Genomic DNA, 25,858 nt, shown 5'->3' with positions numbered 1-25,858 from the left:
ACACACACACACACACACACACACACACACAAAAGGATTAACTATTACAAGCTTTCGGTACCAGTAGCTCCTCCTCCTAGCAGAAAAGTTGAAGGGGAAGGAAGAAGGGTGAAGGAGAAGAACTGGAGAGGTTTATGGAAAGGGGTACAGTTCAGAAAAGTCACCCAGAACACCGGCTCAGGGGAGACTTACAGGATGGGATGAGAAGGAAAGACTGATTGTTGGGGACTGCACCAGATGAGATTTGAAAACCTAAGAGCTTAAAGGTGGAAGACAGGATAATACGCAAGACAGAGATTACTACTAATACATCATGCACGGGTTAATAAGAGTGAAAAGCTAAGTGCACTGTATGTAACAGAGGTGGAAGGGGGATGGTGAAAAATAGGCAGGTCAGAAAAAGAAAGATTTAGAAAACTAAAATGGAGTGAAGAAAGGAGTAGTTACTGTAGAGAAATGCTGCAATGGAAGGAGTTAGTATAAATTAAGGACAGGTACGTGGTGAGAATCAAAGACATGTTGCAGTGCTAGTTCGCATCTGCCGAGTTCTGAGAAACTGGTGTTTGGGGGAAGAATCCAGATGGTGCATGTGGTGAAACAGGCACCCAGATTATGAGTGTTACGTTGTACAGCATGCTCTGCAACAGGATATTGAGTGTTGCTAGTATACACACTCTGCCTATGCCCATTCATCCTGACTGGTAACTGGGTAGTAGTCATACTGATATAAAAGGCTGAACAGTGTTTACATAACTGCTGGAATGTGACGTGTCGTTTCACAGGTGGCTCATCCTTTGATAGTATGTGTTTTACCAGTTACAGGGCTGGAATAGGTGGTGATAGGAGGGCTGATAGGGCAAGTCTTCCAGTGGGGACAATCACAGGGGTAGGAGCCAGAGGGTGGGGAGATGAGTGCAGGAGCATAGAGTCTGACAAGGATACTGCAGAGTTTGGGAGGGTGACGAAAAACTATTCCAGGTGTGGTGAGCAAAATTTCAGACAGAATGGACCTCATTTCAGGGCATGATTGCAAGCAACTAGAAGCCCACTTCAAAGTTTACAACATTGCAGGTATGGCATGCATACCTTACTTCCTGCCTTATGGTAGGAGCCAACATGTACAGACTCTGTCTTAAGTTATACCAGCTTGGTGTCGATGGAGACAGACTGTTCTGATGCCGTCAATGTCTCTCCTGGTCCAGCTGCCAGAGTCAATGCCTGATGATGTGCCGCCACAGACCAGGCATCACTATGTCCCTGGAGTTCCACTTGCAGTCAACCCGACCATAGCAACTGTGTCACTGGATGCAGGTGTGCACCCCATGGCCAGTTTTTCAGCCAGTGTTTCCAGTCACTCTCAACGTGGATATCAGGTGTCATTACATTCCCTGTCTCCTCACCTATGTCCACACTCAGGCCTCCCTTTCCACTGCAGTCACACGACACAGCACTACACAAGGATGGAACATGTGGGGTGGTGGGTGGGGCAGGAATATAGCATCTTTCACTGACTGAGGTATCCTTTAAAAATTGGTACCTCAAGATAGCGCAACGAGTAAAGTCAGTCACTGCCAAACACACTAACTAACTGAACAACTGTAATCATCACTTATGATGACAGTATAGTTGTGGTACAGCTCTGGCTATGTGCCAATTGCACAATTATTCTGAACATTATATCAGTTAAGGAACTGAACAACCATTTTGTAATTAAGTGCTAAATGTTGGAAGTGTCAGTGACAGCACTAAAGCCGCGTGTGAACTCTACTTGTTTTCAAAGTTAAGTATTCACCATGTTCGAAATTCAATAAATTACTAAAATTTGTGTGTGTTTTAGCATCCACTCGACCTCCTCTTGAACTAGACTAGCAACAATACACCACATGTTTCAGTGATCTCTCCATGGCATACGCCAATTAAGGGGCCATCTTTTTGAGATGCGACAATGTGGGTATGGTAGGAGCTTCTGACATCCCTTCAGGACATGATGACAGGCCACATACTGGCCGCATGCCGTACTGTCCCACTGACTGTCGGAGACAATGAAATGCATTGTGAGTGCAGGTTTCCTTTTACATCCATTACACAGGTCGCTGAATGTAGTAATTTTCTGAATACAGTAAAAACTCGATTAACTGTCACTCTTTAAACCGTCAGTTTCTGTTAACCGTCACTGCTGTAACAGTGTAATAACACTGTAATAACAGAATGCTCTAAGGTGCAGTGAGGCGTTCGCTTTGTTTATTTACTCTATTTTAGTGGGAAGTGAATGTACCCGCCCGCCGTAGAATGACACATAAAATATGACCTTCAGTTGACGTGCTAACACATCTCCCCCTTTTCTTGTCTTTGTCTCACTTGTGAGTCAACAATCACCACTGGATTGGTTTCCAGTTGTGGCGAAAATACTGTAGGCCTAATTGTCGCAGTGTATCTAACGGGCTGTGCCGTGTTACGTCTTTTCCACTTGAATAATCTTTATTAACTAATATTTTACACTACCATATTTAGTGTGGTGTGTGTGATACAGTGACTTGATAAAATGTCTGAAAAACGTAAACATGTTGTTTTAGGACTTAATTAAAAAATTGAAATTATAAAACGCTTAAGAAAGGGCGAAACTGCGACAAGTGTAGCGCTGATTTATGGTATATTGGAAGAACAACAGTTAACAATATAAAACGTGATGCTGATAAAATAGAACAACATGTGTCAACAATGCAGAGCATGGATGGAGATGTGCAAACAAGAAAAGACAATGAAACCACTTTCAGGGCCTATAATAATGGCCAAGGCTGTTGAAATGAACAACAAACTTGATGGTGACTCGTCTTTAAAAGCAAGTATCGGATGACTCAACAAGTTTAAATTTCGTCATGGCATTCGCCAACTAGATATCAGTGGAGAAAAACTCAACACGGATAGCTCTGTAATTGCTGAGTTCCGGGAACAATTTAAAGAAAAAATGGCTGAATTGAATCTTGTTAGGGAACAAGTTTACAATTGTGATGAAACTGGGCTTCATTGGAAGGCTTTACCGCAAAAGACATTAGCATCACTCTCTGAAAAAGCTGCTCCAGGTTTCAAAGTACAAAAAGATCGCATCACTGCTATGGTTTGCGCAAATGCGACCTGCAATCATAGGCTACCCCTACTTGTGATTGGAAAATCAAGAAAACCTCGTGCATTCAAGAATTTGAATTTGAATGCTCTCCCTGCACAATACTACGCCCAGAAGAGTGCTTGGATGGATCAATCAATTTTTTCTGACTGGTTTCACAAACAATTTGTACCTCAAGTTAGAGCACATTAGGCTGAAAAAAAGTTGCCACAGAAAGCGTTATTGCTATTAGACAATGCCCCAACGCACCCTACTTGTGAAATGAAAAGTGATGACGGTAACATAACATGCCTCTTCCTTCCAGCAAACACAACTTCACTTATACAGCCCATGGATCAGGGAATCATCGAAAACATGAAAAGTAGTTACAGAAAAATATTTATCGACTGTTTGCTCTCAACTGATGAATCAACATCTGTAAAACAGTTTTGGAGGTCTTACAGTATTAAAGATGCCATTTTCAATGTTGCCAGTGCATGGAGTGATTTGCCAGTGTCAAATCTCAAGAACGGCTGGAATAAACTTTGGCTTCAACCTAGAGGTGAAGAATCAGAGGAACCTGAGTGTGTGACAGTTGACGAGATGGTCAATTTGTGCAATAATTTACAAATCAGCACAAATTTGACGTCAGAAGAAGTATCAGAGTGGTTAGAGTGTGACAAAGTGGACGGGAGTTTTCAAATTTTGAGTGATGATGAAATTGTTGCGAGCGTCTAATGCAACACAGGCACTACTGCTCCGAAAAATACGAAATATTGCTGCAGTGAAAGCTCGAACATCAAAAAAGCAGAAGAAACTGACTGACAATTTCCAAGCTAGATAAACTATTTCGCCTGTAAGTTTACAGTACAGTACTGTACATTACGTATTTTGCAACTTTTGTAGCTACTGTACAGATATTTTTATCATGTAATAAATAGTTTTATCTGCTATTACAATCGTGTTTAATTTGTTTTCACTCTCAAATATTATTATATTACTGTGAGAGTGATACGTGTCTATACATAAAATAATTGATTGAGGTTATGTTTTGGAGGAATACAGTGTTCCTGTTATCCGTCTATTCGCTCAACCGTAACGACCACGGTCCCGAAGATGACGGTTAATCGAGTTTCCACTGTAATAATTTTTTATTTTTTTTAAAAAAAAAAAGAGACACACATTCAAGACCTAAGGATAGTGCAAAATTTTATTCTTTTTTAGGTTTATAACATACCTGACTGAAATTCCCACTGGCGAAGATATCAGAGATCCGACTATTTTCTTCTTCAGAGGAGTGTCTTCCACTTGGTCTATGATGAACAGGGACACCACTTACTTTATTCTGATCCTGAATGATCAGGGCTTTCACTGCCTCTGAACTTGAAGTTCCAGACCTCAGTTGAAGCAGTCCTGGAAATACTTGATTTATCCTTTCACTTCCCAAACCGGAATCTGGTACACCCAAGACATGACACTCAGTTCCTACTTGGTTATTAACTGCACTATTAATTGTTAGGCTGCTTTTCTCAAGACTCTCAGTATCAGATGGAAGTTCTGCATGCAGTGTTTTCTTGCTGACACAGTAATTTCTAAAGTTTTCAGAATCTTCAGTCCACAAGTTATTTAATGATTTCACTGGATTTGAAGTCCTATTGTTTGGCTGTGAGAGAGGTGTGTCAGTAAGGCTTTCTGGTGAAAACATTCTATTTTGAAAATAACTAATGGGATTTTCTTTCTGCTCGTTTTTCTTCTTGAGTGTAGAGAGTAGGAGAGCATGTTTCCATGTACTGCCACCACATTTACGTTCAAAGCATATCGGCTTCAGCAAGTTTGTGTCTAAGGCCACAGGAGTATATGATTCTGTTACGTCTGTCATATCTTCTTCATTAACTGCATCTGTCCTGGAGGCTGTATCATCCACAAGAAGAAAACATGAAGTTAGTTAAACTTTTACTGTCTCAGTTAACAACAAAGAAGGAACAAAAGCAGTTAACTGTGCCAATATCTCAGCAATTTCCATCACACAGTTCAGACACTGAGTCATCGACAAGCACATAAACGAGACAGAATATTGCTAGCTTTTGGATGAATCTTTCATCAGAGCTATAGATTACACACAAACCTGTACAGTTACATTGTTTTTGCTTGCTATTCTTTGGGTAAGTTTTGTCAGATTCAAAAATGCATTTTATTTTTAGGGCAAACATTGAGGCGATATACACAATGCTTCAACAACTAAGCCAGCTAAAGAAAAACAATACCATAAATATTATTACACTAAACATAGTCATACAAATTGCGTGAATGCATCTACATATACAGGGTGGGGAAAATAAAAGTACCCAGATGAGTGGATACCATTTGTGGAAGCATTGACAAAGGAGGTACAGACCTACATTTACTTCAACAGGATGGAGCAACTGCCCATACAGCCAGCCAAACCACATTACACAATCTTCATGCCTGACATGAGATGTTAGCAGAGGTCAGACAGGTTGCAGCTTTAGCTGGCCACTTAGTCACATGATCTGTTAGTGCATGATTACTTTGCATGGGGAGTCCTCAAGTTTAAGGTGTATTGTAATAACCCTCAAAGTCTTCAAGGCTGCATCAGAACATTTTGGATGAGATCACAACAATTCTAGCAGTCTGGCTTCGATCCGCCTTCAGCATCTTGCTGACCAGGGCCTAAATGTGCCAAGAGATGAATGGTGGTCACTTTCAACATCTGTTATAGTCAGATTAGTACTGCATTTCCTTTCCTCTGTTGTGTTTATTTATATCCTGGAACTCTGTTCTCTGAGCCACTTCTACTTGTTCCACCTTGTATGTGGGTGCCACTCAGCCCACACACTATGTAAATGTGTGACCAACTGTAATCATCACTTGTGATGACAGTATCGTTGTGGACAGCTTAGGCTACAGGCAAATTCTTAAAATTATATCAGTTAAGGAACTGAACTACCATTTCCGTGCAAGCTCTGATTTTATTATGATGATCCTTTCTCCTTATGTACATTGGCATTAATAAAATATTTGCACATTAGGAAAGAAAGTTGGTGATTAAAATTTCACAAGAAGATCATGCCGCAATGAAAAACTCCTTTGTTTTAATGATTTCCGTCTCAAATTCTGTATTACGACCGTGACATATTCTCTCCATTTTTCGATAATGCAAAACATTCTGACCATCTTTGAACTCTCTCAATGTACTCTGTTAATCCTCTCTGATAAGGACCCAAATCATGTAGCAGTACTCCAAAAGAGGATAGACAAGAGTAACGTAGGCAATCTCTATAGTAGCGGGTGGTTATAATTAACCTTTCCCTATGTCTCACGTCATAACATGGAAGCTAAATTACCATACAAGAAACAAACTTGGTAGCATTAACGAAAAGGCCATGGGAAGGAAAAATAACGCAGAAACAATTCAACTGAAACACTTTTAATGTGCTACTTTGGAACATCATACCATTACATACCGGTACCATTACTGCTACAGAAGGGGATCAATATGGTTCCAGAAGGGTCTGAAAGCACAGAATTGCATTCTGCACAGCAGAATGAACGGGTCCGTAGGTACGCTGGCTACCTCTCTCGATATGCTGTGCTTCAGATCAGCACATGTATGAATGTTCCCCTGGTAAACCCTGTCCTTCAAGTAGCCCCACAACTACAAAACACATGAAGCGAGATCAGGTGATAGAGCTGGCCAAGCATTAGGAAACAATGGCTGTTAAACCAATTGTTTCCAAACGTGTTTCAGAGAAGCAGGTGAACTTCACGAGCGATGTACAGTGGGGCCCCATCTTGGATGAAAACTGTTGAGTTCAATGCATCTCTCCTGTAGGGCGTGTGTAACACGCTGGTGTAGCAAATCACAGTAATGCTGGCCAGTCACACTGCATGTCTTTGGTCCTTGAGTGCCAACCTGTTTAAAAAAGAATGGGCCAATGATGAATGTAGCCATGAAGCCACACCATATGGTAACACGTTCACCATATAGAGGAGATTCATGCACAGTGACTGGAGGCAAATATCCCCACACTCAGCAATTCTGTGTGTTCTCCTCACTTGTCAGAGAAAAATGAGCTTATGTCCGTAGAATGGTCCAGGGTCAGTCCTCGTCAACTTCAATCCTTGCGAGAAAATGGAGAACAAAGTCAACATATCATTGTGCATGTTGTGATGCAAGCTGCTGTACGATATGGACCTTATACGGATACCATTTGAGAATGGATCAAAGCACCTTCTGAACAATGGACCACGGGATGCTTAACTGTCTTCACACAGCAGGCGCACTGCCTGACAATTGAGAATTGCGTGCAGCATTGTCCGCCATAGCAACAACGATTTCATCAACCACCTGTGGTGTTACCAGTCATCGGCCTCTTCCTGGAGCGACACACAGTTCAACCAGTTGATTCGAACTTCTTCCTCATGCTCTGTACAGCGGGTGCAGAAAGAGGACCCTTCCGTCATCCTTTCAGCCAACGATATTCTCAAAATGCAGCTGCAGCTGTACCGTTTTGATAATGGAGCTTTAACAATAACGTCCTGCTCCTTTTGTCCAAGCTCACGCTGACGCATCAACAAATGCAATGGGAATCGTCAGATCGTGAGACTATGAATCATGATGACTGATCATGGCATCTGGTGGCCATAGTTGGAACTGGATGGCGGCACTGTGACACATGGAAATCATGCACCGCCATACTCTGGACACTAATGTAGCAACTCTTAGGGTAATTAGTTTCTGTGTTAAAAATGGAAAGTTTAATTATAGCTACCCAGTACATCTGTAACATCTTCCAAATGTTCTGCCAACAAAACGCAGTCTTTGGTTTGCCTTACCCACAACATTTTCTACTATGTGTTCTTTCCTATTTAAGTTATTCGTAATTGTAATTCGTAGGTATTTAGTTGAATATGAGGCCTTTAGATTTGATTGCTTTATCGTGTAACTGAAGTTTAACGGATTCCTGTTAGCACTTACGTGGATGACCTCACACTTTTCATTATTTAGGGTCAATTGCAAGTTTTTACACCATACAGATACACGTGAATTAGGGTCAGGAAAATTACAACCAATGCCTGTTCTGTATATCAGTGAAAAAATGTTGAAGTTTGATTGCCACAAAATTAAATAAAAATTATTATAAAAAAAAGTAGAAAAATGTGCTGTTACCATTCTGTGATTCTGTTTCATGATTTTTCATTGGAGGTGTACACGTGAGTTCAGCAATTCTCAAGTTTCTGAGCATCTCTGGTGGTGTACTCTCGCACAGCTTATTGATGAGTGCTGGAAACACAGTGCTAGCATAAATACAAATGATACCACCACAGGAAACAGATCCATTGTGTTTCAAAATAAAATTCTATGATCATTTCGCAAATATACTTGTACTTAGTTTTACCAGTTTTGACAAATTAATTTATCATATTCAGGAGCTTGATATTGGATTAGGAAATGTCATGAGCTTTGTCATAGCAGAATAATGCCATGACATGTCCAGAAATGCACATATTGCATGTGATTAATAATTTACAGTAACTGTATCACATCATTTCTGTAACTGTATCTATACACAGACGTGATTTAGTTATTCCAAATTCTCGACCTGTGTTTACAACAATCACACTCAAAATGTACATTTTTCGACATATGACGGCATTACGGTTCTGCAAAGAAGAAATTAACAGATGGTAAACCAATACTAAGATTCTGAAGATGACAAATTAAATTTATCAAAACTCGTAAAGTCAAATAAAAACATATTTGCAATTAATGACCGAATTTTATTCTGAAACGTGAACTACAGCAGTTGAAAATTACAGCCATCAATAAAATAATAAATCCTCTTATATAAATAATGTAAAAACAATATATTTAAATTTGTAATAAAGCAATATTAAACCTGCATTAGATCTACTGGTTGTGTACCTAGGTCTTATAATAAAATATTCTGGAGAAGATATACTAAAATGAAGTTTCCATTGTGTTCCATTCTGCTACTCAAAAACTACTTAAACACTGAAACACCTTACGAGATGTTGAAAATACACTACTTATACAGAGCAGCTGATGAAAGCCACAACTGACAATCTCCTCACATCTACTATGATCACTCTACAAGTTTCAAAAAAGATAGGGACTGCTCAAGCAATTCTGCAAGTGTAAAAAGACGCATATACAACCGCTGACAATAAAGTTTGGTACATGAAGTCAGAACAGTGGATCGGGCAACACTGGCGACTCAACGCTGCACCTGCATAGCGGCCGGTGTTGACAACCTGCCCCCACCGTAGTCCAATTGAGCATTGTGTGTGTTCTGTGTTAGACCTGTCGGACAAAGTTCTTGTTTAGTGCATTGCTTATGAACTGAGAACAGGACAATGAACGAAAAAGGGTCAATTTAAAGTTTTGTTTTAAGCTTGGCAAGACATTGAAAGAAATGCATGCATGCAATGCTGGTATGTGTTTATGGGGATCAAGCACTGCCCATGAAGTCCGTGTACGAGTGGTTTGCCTGTTTTCAAGGAGGCCGAGAAAATGTTTCTGACAATTCCCCTAGCGGACGACGGGTAACCACTGTCAGTGACGAAAATATTGAGAAAGTGAGGACATTAAACATTAATGACCACCGAATACATGTGTGCATGACAGTGGACGAACTGCAGATGAACTGTGAACCCATGCAACAAATCCTTACCCGGAAGAGAAAGCCTTTGTTGTTTGTGCAACATCACTTGACTGACAATCAGAAGCAGGCACATTTAGAGGCTTCATAGGATTTTGTCGAAAGAGTGGATGTGACACTCAATTTCTTGAACCGTATTGTCACTGAGGATGAAACCTGGTGTCTCCGGTACAGCCTGTAACGAAATGGCAAAGCATGGAATGGCGCTCTCTGACATCACCTCACCAGAAAAAGGTCAGAGACAAAAAAAATCACGCATCAAAATGATACTTATGACCTTCAATATTCAAGGCATTATCCACAAGGAATTTCTACCTGAAGGAAAGACGTTGAATGCTACACAGTACGTTGAAATTTTGACATGCTTCATGCAACGTCTAAGCAGGGTATGACCAGTATGCACAGCAAGGTTCACAGTTTTTTGTTCACGACAAAGCTGGCCCACACACAACCAATATTCTCAAAAAGTTCCTGGTAAAAAAGGGAGTGGTGCAACTTGAACATCCACCATACTCAGCGGATCTCAATCCTACAGACTTCTTCCTATTTCCTTGTATCAAACTCGCTTTGAAAGGAAAGAGATTTGAGGATATTCCTGACATCCAATGAAACGTGATGCGGATTTTCAACACCATCCTAAAGCAAGACTTCATGCAAAGTTTCCACAACATGTATCGCAGAGCTCAGCGGTGCACAGCTATGGGAGATGATTATTTCGAAGGACAGTTAGATAACTTTAGTTCATAGTTCATCTACGTTAATTTTACAGGACTATTCACCGAACTTTATTGTCAGAGGTTGTATACTTCTGTAACAGGCAGCATTTAGTTCATCTTTTTTATACATGTTGTGTGATTCTGAGAAGTGTTTTTTTTAATTTTTTTACGTGTTTACATACTTAGCTAGACACAAAATCTTGGGAACTGACTCTTGGGTGCTGTATCACAGCACCATACACTCTGACTGCTTTAGTTAATAGTTTCTTCATGATGTTATACAGGTTTACATAGTAAAATCCATAGGGACTGGGTTTGTTGTGTGCATAAACAAGGTGAAATGGCCACTGCCAGAAGCAGCTAGAAGTTATGTTGACCACAGGTGACAAGCTTCAGGCTGCTGCCATTGAACCTATTAACAAGTTCATTTTAGTGCACAACAAGAGAGAATGTAGTTGCGCAGACTTTTGAAACTTGTTACCCCTAACTTGCATCTGAATGTTGCATGTAACTGAACAGGAGTATATACATCTGTGCATGAAAGTGCATCCCACGATACACAAATGCTGCCGACAGAAGGCTAAGCATTTACTTTCATGCGTGGGCTTTCAAGCAGTGAAGTCATTTGTAGGTGCACACTTACCTTGGCATGCTGACTACGTGATTTCGTGAAGGACGTGGCAACATGATGCAGACAACACTATTATTTTAGCTGAAAATATACACTGAAGCCATGTTTTTTTGATATTAGAAATAAAGATTATCTGAACAGTAACAAATGTGATACAGCATTAAACGAAATGTGTCGTATGCTAAACGAATGGAGGCCAAAGACAACAGTCGAGGAAATGAAAAAGAAAGTGCAAACTCTGCATTCACAATATTTCTGAAAAAAAAAAGACATGTCATTAAGATCTCAAAGAGAAGTGGTGATGATAGTGAGAATGTTTAAGTACCAAATGTACAGTTTTTTGGCAGACTTCGATTCACCAGTAGCGAAGGAAGGAAGGAAGATTAAGAGTTGAACATCCCATCAACAGGGTGGTCATCAGAGACTGAGTACAAGCTTGGATTACCAAAGGATGGGGGAAGGAAATTGGTCGCGCCCTTTTACAGGACCCATCACAGAATTTGCCTGGAGCAATTTATGGAAATCATAGGCCCGCCGTTTATAACATTTTTTATCGCTCCTGACAAATTTCCTACGTTCACCATGTTAATTCGCACCCATTTTTACGTTAACATACCAGTAACTATCCCACAATTTAAGTTTTATGAACTAATGTTCGTGACGGGGGGGGGTCGAAAAAAGAAAAACACCTTGTGTGATTGACATAAAATGATGCAGGCACTGCATTTGCCTTCACAACTCGGCATAGTGGCTGATGTAAATATTACACTAGAAGCCGGAGGAATGTGCAACTTCTGAGGAACATTCATTTGTTTCTAGTTGATACCAATTTTATCAGTCAGTACTGTGTGCTACAATAAGTAGTACCCTTATTTTACTGAAGCTGCATCGTTTTGGCGTTAACTTCACCCTGTGATAATCATCACATACAGAGGATATCCATTTCCCAGTATCTGTAGCTTGCTAATATACGGTAGTTTCCTTTATGGTTCGCATACACATTGTACATAGTGTCATTTGCTAGCTAAGATTGACAACGCTGGCAACACTGACAAGCCTGTTCCTACAACCGAACTGAGTCAATTTCAATCGACACAGCTACTCTCGACAACTACCGTGCGAAGAGATGGTGTTTTACTTTGTTTGTGTATACCGTGTAGCGTGTACCGTGTAGCATGTTCGTAGCCTTGGGTGAAGTGATTGAAGTCTGTGGTTACTTGTTTCTTCCACGTTGTTGTTTTCTGTTGCAGTTTAAGATGGAAAAAGCTGGTACTGCTAAAATAGACAGTAAAACCCTCTCTATGGAAGAAAAGGTACAAATTCTGGGAAGAGTTGAAGCTCACTGTGGAACACATGTTGCATTAGCGGAGTTTAGGAATACCTGTATCTATGTGGAACGCTATCGTGAAAAACACTTATTTTGGAAAGTGCGAGTAACAGTGGTGCGGAGAGGGGGAGCCAGCTATTCAAAATACGCAGAGCTGGAGGAAATTACGAAGAACTGGTTTCAGGCAGCAAGTGCGTCGAACATTCCAATGAACGGTGTGATGTTGCGCGAAAAGGCGCTGAAAGTTGCCAATGTACTTGGGATCAAGGACTTAACAGTATGTAATGAACGGATAGATAGATTTAAGAAGAGGTACAATGTAGTTTACAAAACAGTATGCGGTGAAGAAAACAGTGTGGACATAAAATCTATTACGGAATGGCAGAGTGACAGGTTACACGAACTTTTGAAACAATACAAACCGAAAGATTTCTTCAATATTGACGAAACAGGTCTCTTTCAGCATATTGCCAAATAAAGCGCTTGCCTTTAAAGGCGAAAACTGCCATGGAGGTAACCCAGTAAAGTTCACCCAACAGAAACGTTACGCACAAAAACACATGGTTCCGAAAAACTAAACCATTTGCGGTCGGCAAATCTAAGAAAACCCTTGTGTTTTAAAAACATAAATCCACTACCAACAAACTACAGTGCTAAAAAAAAAAAAAAAAAAAAAAAAAAAGAGTGGATGACGTCAGAATCAATTGAGAAGCAATTACATTGCCTTGATGCAAGAATGGGTACTCACAACAGAAAAATTTTCCCATTAGTGGATTGTTGCCCTATGCATCACAGAAATATAAGTCTGCATAATGTGCAATTAGAGTTTCTGCCAGCAAACTGCGCAAGCAAATTACAGCCTTTTGATTTGGGCATTACCGATGCCTTCAAAACACGCTATAGGAAGGCGATTGTGCAGAAGGCATTAACTCTGATGGAAGTTGGGAAAAGATCCAGTCTTCTTTTAAAGTGTCAATTTTAGATGCTTTGCATTATAGTGCGAAAGCATGGACAGACATTACAGCAGCCATCATCTCCAACTGCTTCCAAAAAGCAGGATTCATTGAAGCTAACAGAAATGTATCTGACACACCAGGAGTGAGTGTTAGTGACAACGGTGAAAAACTGCTTGCTTCATGATGGCAAAAACTGCAGCTGCAGCATCCAGTTCATGATTTCTGACACATTGATGACAATGTTGACACTGTGGAAAGTGTTTCTGTTGATGACGTGATTGACTTTCAAACAGAAGAAAACACAGAAAGTGACGAGGACAACGAAGTTAAAAAAAAAAAAAAAAAAAAAAAAAAAATTGCTAAAAAGTAGGGACTACTGTACCCATTTGTTCACATCGCATTTATAGACCAACCAAATTGAAGGTCAGTATAATAAATATAAATGGTATATTAATGTTTTGTAAATGTGTGCTTAAAATCCACAAGTGCAGTTTGGTTTCCTTCCGTGTAATATTGCTGTGGATACAGACCGATCTCTAGGGTTACCCCGATGTCTATGTTGTCTTGAAGGTGTCAATTTGGCTGTGAGCTGACGAAGCTGTTGAGTAATAATAATGAGCGTATGGCATTGGTGGCCGGCAGACCCCTCGTGGGGCGGTTCGGCCGCCGCTCCCAAAGTTCTTTAACGCCACTATGGCGACTTGCGAGTGAATGAGGATGAAATGATGATGAAAGAGACACAACACCCAGTCATCTCGAGACAGAGGAAATCCTCGACCCCGCCGGAATCAAACACAGGACCCCGTGTGCGGGAAGTGAGAACGCTACCCCAAGACCACGAGCCGCGGACAGTCGTTGAGTGTGAAACCAAGACTGCAATGACAATTTGATCTGTAGTGTAGAGCCATATTTAACGCACTTTACAATATTTCACACATCTACATCTACATGGATACTCTGCAAATCACATTTAAGTGCCTGGCAGAGGGTTCATCAAACCACCATCACAATTCTCTATTATTCCAATCTCATTTAGCGCGCGGAAAGAATGAACACCTATATCTTTACGTACGAGCTCTGATTTCCCTTATTTTATCGTGGTGATCGTTCCGCCCTATGTAGGTCAGTGTCAACAAAATATTTTCGCATTCGGAGGAGAAAGTTGGTAACTGGAATTTCGTGAGAAGATTCCGCCGCAACGAAAAACACCTTTCTTTTAATGATTTCCAGCCCAAATCCTGTATTATTTCTGTGATACTCTCTCCCATATTTTTCGATAATACAAAACGTGCTGCCTTTCTTTGAACTTTTTCGATGTACTCCGTCAGTCCCACCTGGTAAGGATCCTACACCGCACAGCAGTATTCTAAAAGAGGATGGAGAAGTGTAGTGTAGGCAGTCTCCTTAGTAGGTCTGTTACATTTTCTAAGTGTCCTGCCAATAAAACACAGCCTTTGGTTAGCCTTCCCCACAACATTTTCTATGTGTTTTTTCCAAGTTAAGTTGTTTTATAGTTGTAATACCTAGGTATTTAGTTGAATTTACGGCTTTTAGATTAGACTGATTTATCGTGTAACCGAAGTTTAACGAATTCCTTATAGTACTTTTAGTGTGGATGACCTCACACTTTTCATTATTTAGGGTCAACTGCGACTTTTCGCACCATTCAGATATTTTTTCTAAATCGTTTTGCAGTTTGTTTTGATCTTCTGATGACTTTATTAGTCGATAAACGACAGCAACATCTGCAAACAACCGAAGGCGGCTGCTCAGATTGTCTCCAAAATCATTTATATAGATAAGGAACAGCAAAGGGCCTATAACACTACCTTGGGGAATGCCTGAAATCACTTCTGTTTTACTAGATGACGTTCCGTCAATTACTATGAACTGTGACCTCTCTGACAGGAAATCACAGATCCAGTCACGTAACGGAGACGATATTCCATAAGCACACAATTTTACTACGAGCCGCTTGTGTGGTACAGTGTCAAAAGCCTTCCGGAAATCCAAGAATACGGAATCGATCTGAAATCCCTTGTCAATAGCACTCAGCACTTCATGTGAATAAAGAGCTAGTTGTGTTACACAGGAACGATGTTTTCTAAGCCCATGTTGACTGTGTGTCAATAGACCATTTCCTTCGAGGTAATTCATAATGTTCGAACACAATATATCCTGCTGCGAAAGGAACCTAATTGGTATACAGTCTGGACCAGAAGACTTGCTTTTATTAAGTGATTTGAGTTGCTTCACTACTCCGAGGATATTTACTTCTATGTTACTCATGTTGGCAGCTGTTCTCGATTCGAATTCTGGAATATTTAGTTCGTCTTCTTTTGTGAAGGCATTTCGGAAGGCTGTGTTTAGTAAATCTGCTTTGGCAGCACTCTCTTCAATAGTATCTCCATTGCTATTGCGTAGAGAAGGCACTGATTGTTTCTTGCCGCTAATATACTTCACATACGACCAGAATCTCTTGATTTTCTGCCAGGTTTTGAGACAAAGTTTCGTTGTGGAAACTGTTATAGGTGTCTCGCATTGAACTCCGTGCTAAGTTTCGAGCTTCTGTAAAGGATCGCCAATCTTGGGGATTTTGCGTCTGTTTGAATTTGGCATGTCTGTTTCGTTGTTTCTGCAGCAGTGTTGTGACCTGTTTTGTGTACCAAGGATGATCAGCTCCGTAGTTTTTTTAAGTTTATTTGGTATAAACCTCTCAACTGCTGCTGATACTATTCCTTTGAATTTAAGCCACATCTGGTCTACATTTATATTATTAATTTGGAATGAGTGGAGATTGTCTCTCAGGAAGGCATCAAGTGAATTTTTATCTGCTTTTCTGAATAGGTATATTTTTCGCTTATTTTTCGAGGATTTGGGAATCACAATATTCAATCTCGCTATGACAACGCTGTCTTCACTAATCCCTATATCGGTTTTGATGCTGGTTATTAATTCAGAATTATTTGTTGTTAAGAGGTCAAGTGTGTTTTCACAACCGTTTACTATTCGCGTGGGCTCATGAACTAACTGTTCGAAATAATTTTCAGAGAATGCGTTTAGCACAATTTCAGATGATATTTTATGTGTACCTCCGGAATTAAACACGTACTTTCGCCAACATATCGAGGGTAAATTAAAGTCACCACCAACTAACCAACTATTATCGTATGAGTCGGATACGTGTTTGAAATCAAATTCAAGTTTTCTTTGAACCTTTCAGCAACTGTATCATCTGAACTGGGAGGTCAGTAAAAGGATACCATTATTATTTTATGCCCGTTGCCAACTATGACCTCTGCCCATACTAACTCACAGGAACTATCTACTTCAATTTTGTGACAAGATAAACTACTTCTGACAGCAACAAACACGCCACTGCCAACCGTGTTTAGCCTATCTTTTCGGAACACCGTTAGGTTCTTTGCAAAAATTTCAGCTGTCTTTAGCCAGCTTTCAGTGCCTATAATGATTTGAGCATCAGTGCTTTCTGTTGGCGCTTGGAGCTCTGGTACTTTCCCGACACAGCTACGACAATTTACAACTGTTATACCAATGTTTCCTTTATCTATGTTATTCCTGTGTTCAGCCTGCACCCTTTGTGATTGAAGCCCATCTTGTGGTTTCCCAGACCCTCTAACCTAAAAAAACCACCCAGCCCATGCCACACAGCCCCTGCTACTCGTGTAGCCGCCTTCTGCGTTTAGCGGGCATTTCAGCGGAACTCGAAACTCTACCACCCTTTGGCGCAAGTCGAGGTTATCTGCAGCCTACACGGTTGCAGAACCGTCTGAGCCTCTGATTCAGACCCTCCACTCAGCTCTGTACCAGAGGTCCGCAATCGGTCCTGTCGACTACGCTGCAAAAGGTCAGCTTTGCTTTCATTTTGCAAGCAAGACTGGCAGCCTTTACCACTTCTGTTAGCAGCTCGAAACCAGACAGAATCTCTTCTGATCCAAAGCGACACACATCATTGGTACCGACATGAGTAACCACCTGCACCCTGTGCTCTTCATGGCAAAAGGGAGGACCCTTTCCACATCTGAAATGACTCCACCCGGTATGCAAACGGAGTGCACATTGATTTTCTTACCCTCCTTGTCAACCAACTCCCTAAGTGGCCCCATAACGCGCCTAACGTTGGAGCTCCTAACTACCAATAGTCCCACCCTCTGCGATTGCCCGGATATTGCAGGCAGAGTGGTTTCCTCTGAAACAGGACAGGCAACAGCATCCAGCTCAGCGAGTGTCAGCCACAGACAACACCTGGAACCTGTGTCAGACGAACCGGGAAGGCCTTATGTGTGGCCGCCCCGGGGCGACACCCCACTCGACCACAGGTGAGGGGTCAGTCCCAGTGCGAGCAGTAACTGGGTTGGCCACCGGTGAGGACAGATCGGAGGACTTTGACGAGCTGAACGTCTGCTGGATCCCCATAGCTGGCCCACAACAGTGGTGCCCATCCACTGCAGCCTCAAGCTGTGTAACCGAAATCATCACAGCCTGAAGCTGAGAGCGAAGTGTTACCAACTTGGCTCGAACCCGCACACAATAATCGCAGTCCCTGTCCATACCAAAGACTGTGGAAAACTTAACTATGCAGATAAATGGACTATCAGCACGTGCTGCGCAACTTTAATGTAGACGAAAACGCACGAACTATGTCTAGTAATAAGCAGATATTCGAGAACCTAATTACCGAAGCACTCAGGTTAAACTAAATAATTTGCCCCCGATAAGGAACTTGTAATATATCACATAATCGCTTTACATTTCGACACAAACAAAAACGAGACAATTGTGGCTATTACATTTTAAATTTACATGCAGAAACTCAAGAAACTAGACTATTAAAGGACACAAATGATATGATATAAAATTCGCTACTGGTTAGGAACTCGTAAATGTCACAAAAGCGGTTTACTTATCTGTTGCTGCGTCTGTCGCGGTCAGCTACTACTGCCCGACTATAAATTTACAAAATCAAAAACAGCACTGTAAAGTGGCCAGTGCTGTATACATCTGCTGACGTCACTTTCGCAAGTAAGTTTCACTAAAAATGACAAGAAGCTGTTTTGAATGCCAGCTGTAGACTAGAGCCGGCCGGAGTGGCCAAGCGGTTCTAGGTGCTTCAGTCTGGAACCGCGTGACCCCTACAGTCGCAGGTTCAAATCCTGCCTCAGGCATGGATGTGTGTCATGTCCTTAGGTTAGTTAGGTTTAAGTAGTTCTAAGTTCTAGGGGACTGATGACATCAGAAGTTAAGTCCCGTAGTGCTCAGAGCCATTTGAACCATTTTTGTAGACTAGAGACTGTCAGCCACTCACTCTCAACTGATGGGAAACCCGTCACAGGAGGCAGTTCCGAAGGCACAGCGACAACTGCGGGTTCTAAGGAATTCCATTGACTATCTTCACTCATGCTCGGACACTCCTGAAGCCTGATGTCCATTCACACATCCTTTAAAGTGCAGAATGCAATGTGCACTTAAGTAAATGTGGAAAGTCATTTGTGGTTAGAGGGGCCACAGAGTGCACATCTGTACTGCATGTATGTGGAGCAAGTTATTGTGGCTCTGAGTACGAAAAGGAAATCAGCAGTACTTGCTTTCTCTGCGGCTGCTGTGTCAAATGCTGCACTGTTATTCTTAACTTCCAAACTGCTGCATCTTGAGGTTATGTTCAAACTAACTTTGCATGAATGTAGACTATTTAAGCAATGCAGCAACAAGATGGAATCAAGAACTTCGATATTTTAACTTCATACTCAGTAATAATATTAGTAGTCGGCTCTTCTGAAACACTGTTATATTGTTCCTTCTGCTACAATAAGGCAACAAATCTGACAGATAACTGAACGTCATGGTACAGGCTGGGATGCTACAGCATAGAATATTGTCAAGCCAGCTAGTACTGCTATTGTGAGACCACCTGGAAGATGCACGGTGTCCATCCGCGCCAGTTTATGCGCTACAATAAGTAAACTTACTGTTTGTTATTTTAAACTACTTACGTAATAAAAACACTTTTAACCATCGCGTCTATCATTTGTTGGTTAGTTAGATATAAGGTAACACTTCGCTACCAAAATGATACGTTACACCACACAGTGGGAGTGGGGGACAGGGGGGAAGGCTGTCATCAAAGGTAAATGAAATGAATGAGCAGACAGGACAAGAGGGAAAACTTAACATTTCTTTAGAAATAATTTATTTTAGAGGTCAAATACTCGTTTTGAAAGTGTCGATGAGCAAGAATAATCATCAATATCTTCTAGACTTTACGCAACAGAAATTAATGAAGCAAGAGACAGTGATACGGAAAGGAATTAGTACAGTAAAACCCCACTTTTGCACTTCTCAAGGGACTTGAAAAAATGGCATAAACTTTGGGAAAACGTAAAATGTGGGAAATGACTCTTAAGTTTTGCTGGTTATGTATGAGGCCCTCTTTCCATTTTTGTAGTTTTGTATGATGTATGTATATAATAGGAAACAAAATACTCACCTACGAATGTTTATTATTTAATAAAGGTTATCTGAATTTAGTGCTATGTTTAGCAGGTGAGATGACATTCACCGATACTTTAGCACAACAAATCGCATTAAAAATAATGCAAATCACGTGGTTGACATGTTTATTTACGTGTTTGCAAAGCTAAAGTGATGCAATTGGCAGTATCACTATTTATACTTTATGCCTACGAAAAGTGCAGTCAAGTGTATACGGCATTAGTTTTGCTACGAGTTGAGGTACCTGCTAAATAGCTTGGCATCCCGGCTCAGAGAAGTGGGGCACGCCATCAAATAAAGGAGCCTCCTTGACAACAGTGCTGATATCACAGAGGATATACGATGATTACACACCATCAGATTTGTACAAACCTGTCATTAGTACTGTCAGATCAAGTTTATGTAACATCAGAGCGAATCTATGAGCATTTCAGATGCAGTGTTCCCTTATATCATCAATGTTAACAGAAGATGTAATTGTTGTCGGGACAAATACAGGGCGTATACGGGGACAAGGAAAAAAAAATTCCCGGATTTCCCAGTTAAAAATATACTTTCTCCTGGGTTAAAACACGCGTTTTCCGTGTTAAGTGACAGTATATTTTCCCTTATCAGTCCTTTGAATGGTTATAGTTTTATACACGGGTGTAGAATTTCCCGGCACTTTAGAAAATGTAATTCAGGGGAAAAGACATGTTTTGGAAATATCATTGATGTGCAGCGACATGAACGCTGCATATTTTTGTATTACGAAAGTGTACTTTGGAATCCCACCAAACACTGCATGTTACTTTCCGAATCATTGAAATCGAGATTATCGCATTTGTAAGCCAGTCATAGCTCATGCCACGTGATCTCGCCAGCCGACGGCAGCGGATATTCAGGGCATAGGACACGTGATGTAGTCAGCCAACAGCAACATCACACAAACAGGAAAAGTTAATAGTTTAAATTAATATACATATTGTTGCTACAATAAAAGCAAAGCTCTCACATATAATATTGGTCTCTAAGGTTAATAAGCTGCAAGAGAAGCTAAGCTTTTGCATATAATGTTGATCTTTTTTGCACGTGTTACACGTTAGATATATCACACAAATGTGCCAGTAAAATTTTTAATAATACATAAATGTCTGATCTTCAGGGTTCGAAATTCTTCTAAATGGCTCGTCATCAAAGAGTTGATTTTTAAATGAGAGTCAAACACTATGTGATTTAATAAATTCATGGTACATTCTCGTGCATAGTTCAACTTACTTAAACGGATATTTACTTTGAAAGTAACGCTTTTCAAACCAACATTCGCAATAACCCGCAACCTGTTAGAAAGAGGTTCGTTTCAGCAGTAGCCAGAGAGCGCAAATAACAGGCTTGCGCAGGTATCATGACATAGGAAGCCCGTATGTACGTAGGTGTAAAATATTAAAAGGTCATACATTAAGTCGTAAAAGAAACAAGAGATCAGAGGATACTCCAAGAGCATCAGAATTTCGTGAACCATACAAAAATGTGCACATTTAAAGTGCATACTTAAAGTGCACATTAATATGTACAGATTCCCAATGAAGTAGACCTTGACCTGATAATAAGCTTTTCAGTGTGGTTTTCGGAATGTAAATTTTCTTGGAGCACCAGTACTGCATTATATGATGTTTGGTTCTTTATTATGGCAAAATGCCATATGTGCTAGAAGATGAAAACGTGCACTTGAAATGCAGCGAGCAGTTGAAACTAGCCAGTACTGTGGATTTAAACATTTTGTTTCAAATACATTGACTGCCTCTGCGGAAAAAGTTTATAAAATTCAAATTTCTTTAGCAAACAGACAAAAATAACTTCATTGTTATGCAAGGCGATTAATGCTTGACTGTCAAAAGTGGAAATAAAATAAAATCTGAAACTAATGACATGTTTTAGCCTTCAGTAATTATGTGAATACATTTTAATTCACTTGATAGCTTCCGGCCACAGATATCCGTTTTGTTTTCATTTGACGTTAGAGTAAATGAGGGGGAAACAGCAAAATCACTAAATGTAAGTACAGGTCACATGGAGACAACCCACTATAACTCAGACTGCTCTGCGCATCAGCCGCGGATCTACAATATTTGCAAGCCAGGTTAATACAAAGAAAAAAAATCGAATTTTCAAAAATATGTTCACCTTGTAGCACATATCATTCTGACAAGTCTGAAACATAAAACGTGTGTTCGAGGAAATGTTAAGACATATTATTTGGTCTTAAGTGTGCCAAAGTGCAGTGCCACGCCTCTTCATAAAGCATTCTTCTACCGCACATCACTGTATTTCGCTGTGTGGAAATGAAACGTGTATATTTTGTAATTGATGCCATCAAACTATATTCAGGACAGTAGAAATATTGAAATATCCTGTGGTGCCTCTCCTGCTCCCAGTCGGCCCGTTTGACAGCCTGGCCCCTCTTTAAAAAAATCTCGCAATTAATAGCGGTGGGATTATTTGCAATCGGGAGAACAAGAACTCTTCAGAAAATTTGCACTCTTTACTGCATATTAGCTAATAACTTGCTGTTTTGTGTGATATAAAATTAAATATAGGATACATAAAACCAATAAAGACAAGAGATAAGCATGAAATTAGACACTTCTTCAATCCTTAACTCCTAGCATTTTTTTCTCTCTAATCTTTCTATACCTCATCAAAGTTCGTCAAACGTTTTGCTGCATGAAAAATCGAAATGTCGTTATCTAATACTGTAAAAGCTGGTAACACAAATAATACTCAAGACTGGTGTGGTTTCTCGATCTGATTATGGCTATTTTGTCACTGTCTGCTAGATAAAACAAAATAGGCCTTTCTAGTATTGTAGCAGTTTTGTAACACACACCAAATAAACGAGACTGTTGGCACAAATGGCCATTTTTATAATAAGACAGAATATAATTCACGAAGTACCAATATCAAATGCCTGTTAGGCCTACTACAAGCAAAAAGCTTTATGATAAGAAATAATTTCACATTTCATTCATATGCACCAGTTTCTCAAGCATGAGATCGAAAAGTAGTATTACGAAAATTTTATATACATTTGGAATCATCTTATTCTTCCATAATTTGTGTGATGTCCCCATTTCTTCTCCTTCCTCGTTCTAACAAACAATCTTCTCATCACCAATTCTATAGCTATTCCTGCCATTGTCAAAATTTCTTCGCCGATTAACTTCACTAACCCTGCCAGAATCACAGGTTTAGGTATTTCGCGATTATTTTCCGGTTAGGCGCTATTACGTGTTCGTACAACACGTTTTCCATGTTACTTCCAAAATAGAACTTAAGCGGCTGCTAGCCGGGGACTGTACAACTGGTCCTTACTAGTATAGCGATCTGGCCAAAAATTGTCAAAATTTCATTTTCTTGGATACACCAAGAAGATAATACGTAATCTTTCTCACCTGTTATTCCTGTCAGTCATTTATTTCCATTCTGGTAGTCTGAATCTATAGATTTCGCTAGTAATTATAGCAACGCTGATCATTCGCAAACGCAGTCAACCACATAATCAGACAGCGACTGGCATTCATCCGTTCAGCTCGTATAGCCCTGTCCTCTTTTGTCTGCAGATGCGACGAGGATTCTCCTGACAGAGACATCACGTATTCAAAAATCAACTTAAGTTTCATTCAGAAATTAACTGAAAATGTGTTCAAAAATGTTCAAAAGCCAATAGGGAAGCGTTTCAAAATCGTAAGAATAATCGATAGACAAACGTGGGCTGGATGCTAGGCGCTTTGTGAAACAAGTTCGTTTCCTCAAGAATATGAATTTAGCACCCCCTTTTCCCGGTAGCATTTGGCTGCTTGCTGCAACTGCTTGCACACCCAATAGCCACATTCCTGTAGCCAGAAGCGGGAGAATCGACAACTCAATCGACTCAACTGCGCATGCGCACGAGCCCGCTCGTAACTCTAAAACGAATCTAATGTAAACAGCTGTGACTTCACGCTCATTGGAGGCAATGTGTTGTTATGAAGCATTGCACAGTCTATCTAAAGCCTTTGACACATTTTGCCGTTAGCAGATGCTTGCATGAGCACTGAGTGTCGCTGTTGTATATGGCACATTTCCTTTGCAGTTTTTTTCTCTTGTTTATGTTTTATTGTTGAAGTATTATTCTGCAGTAGCGGGATACAGTAATATCCTTTGTTAGAGTATCGGTTCTTACCAGTCAAAATTACAAAAATTTAACAGGAAACTAAAACAATGAAAAATTCCCGGAATTCTAAAAAATTCCCAGGTTTTTCCAAGTTTTCTCCCGGATGAAAAAATTCCCGGGTTTTTACCAGATCTCCCGGTTGTCCCGGGTCGTATACACCTTGAAATACTTTCTACAGGGCGTATATGCGGGCAAAGACAAAAAAAAATTCCGAATTTTTCTCGGATTTCGCAGTTACAAATACACTTTTTGCTGGGCGAAAATACACTTCTTCCATGTAAAGTGACAGTATGCTTACCCGTTGAACTTAAAACTTATCAATCCTTTGAATGGCTAATGTTTTATGCACCAGCGTAGAGCTTCATGGCACTTTAGGAAACAAAACCCAATATAAAAATAAATAAAAAGTTTTGGAAGGATCTTGATGTGCAGCAACATGTATGCTGCATATTTCAGTGTTATGAAAGTATAAATTCGAATTCCATCAAACACAGCAAGTTAGTTTTCGAAGGATTGAAATCAAGATCGCAATGCCCTCTTGCAAGCCAGTCATAGATCATGTCACATGATCTCGCCAGCAGACAACACATATTCAGAACATAGGACACATTATGTAGCCAGCCAATAGTAACATCACTGATAACTAGCGCGAACACACAAATAGGAAAAGTTAATGCTTAAAATTAAGATACATAGTGTAGTTACAAGAAAAGCGGCTTGAAATTATCCTGAGCGTCTGGTCCTCAAAGTGTTCAGTTTCAAAAAGAGAGTCAAACGCTATGTGATTTAAGAAATTTATCGTGCATTTTTACACGTAACATAATTCATTTTGTGCAAATGGAAATTTACTTTGAAAATAACACTTTTCAAACCATCATTTGCAATATTTTCTCGAGACCTGTTAGAGATAGGTTCGTTTCAGCAGTTGCCAGAGAGCAGCAGAATACAGGCAATAATGCATATGCAGAACTACGGTGACATAGCAAGCCTGTATGTTCATACACATAAAGCATTAAGAGATCTTACATTAAGTCATAAAAAATAGTACATCAGAGCATACTCCAAGAGCATCAGAATTTCGTAAACCATATAAAAATGCATAATTCGGCTTTAACTGCATATTCCTCAGTCCAGATTGACAGTGAAGTAGGTCCCAACAAGATATTAAGCTTTGCAGTGTTGTTTTCAGGATGTAAACTTTCTTTGTTTGGTTCTTTATTATGGCATAATAATATACATGCCAGAAGATGACTCTACAGTGTATACACATGAGCCCGCATGCAACTGCTCAAACAAACCCAATGGAAGTGGGAGGGATGGAGTGGGAGAGAGGGAGTGGAGGGAGGGAGAGGTCCAATTTAAATAACATTTACATTAAAAAAGACATACTTCAGAACAGGAGCTGGCTGAAACCTGGGTAGAAAGCTAAGATATATAGCAAGTCATGGAACACGCATCGGACAGACAAACTGGACACCAAATACTGGGGAATGCTCACTGCAGTTGACTAATATATTGCCTCTATTGAGGTCTTAATTGAGTGCGACACAAGTTACGTGGTTAAATATAAGAGGCCAAAATGAAATTGTAGATTTTTTACCAGCCACCCAATTTTGCTGTGACAGTTCTAGAGTCATTAAAAGAAAGCTACAGTCAGTAGTGTGTAAATACCCAGATGATGCAATATTAGTTGGTGACAACTTTAATCTACCGAGTACAGAC

General features: G+C 40.2%; 1 protein-coding gene across 1 annotated transcript in view; it reads right to left on the bottom strand.

The window, feature by feature from the left end:
* LOC126203719 (uncharacterized) overlaps positions 1–25,858 on the bottom strand; it is a 171,460-nt gene that overhangs the window by 41,698 nt on the left and 103,904 nt on the right. The window contains exons 9-10 of the mRNA XM_049938094.1: positions 8,292–8,405; positions 4,338–5,011 (exon numbers count right to left, since the gene is read on the bottom strand). Coding sequence (XP_049794051.1) covers positions 4,338–5,011; positions 8,292–8,405 — 788 coding nt within the window. The remainder of the gene's footprint in view (positions 1–4,337; positions 5,012–8,291; positions 8,406–25,858) is intronic.

The sequence above is a fragment of the Schistocerca nitens genome, chromosome 9 (assembly GCF_023898315.1).
Source record: "Schistocerca nitens isolate TAMUIC-IGC-003100 chromosome 9, iqSchNite1.1, whole genome shotgun sequence".
Classification (NCBI taxonomy): Eukaryota; Metazoa; Arthropoda; class Insecta; order Orthoptera; family Acrididae; genus Schistocerca; species Schistocerca nitens.
Note: the sequence above shows the minus strand (reverse complement) of the source record. Positions and strands in the feature narration are given on the sequence as shown.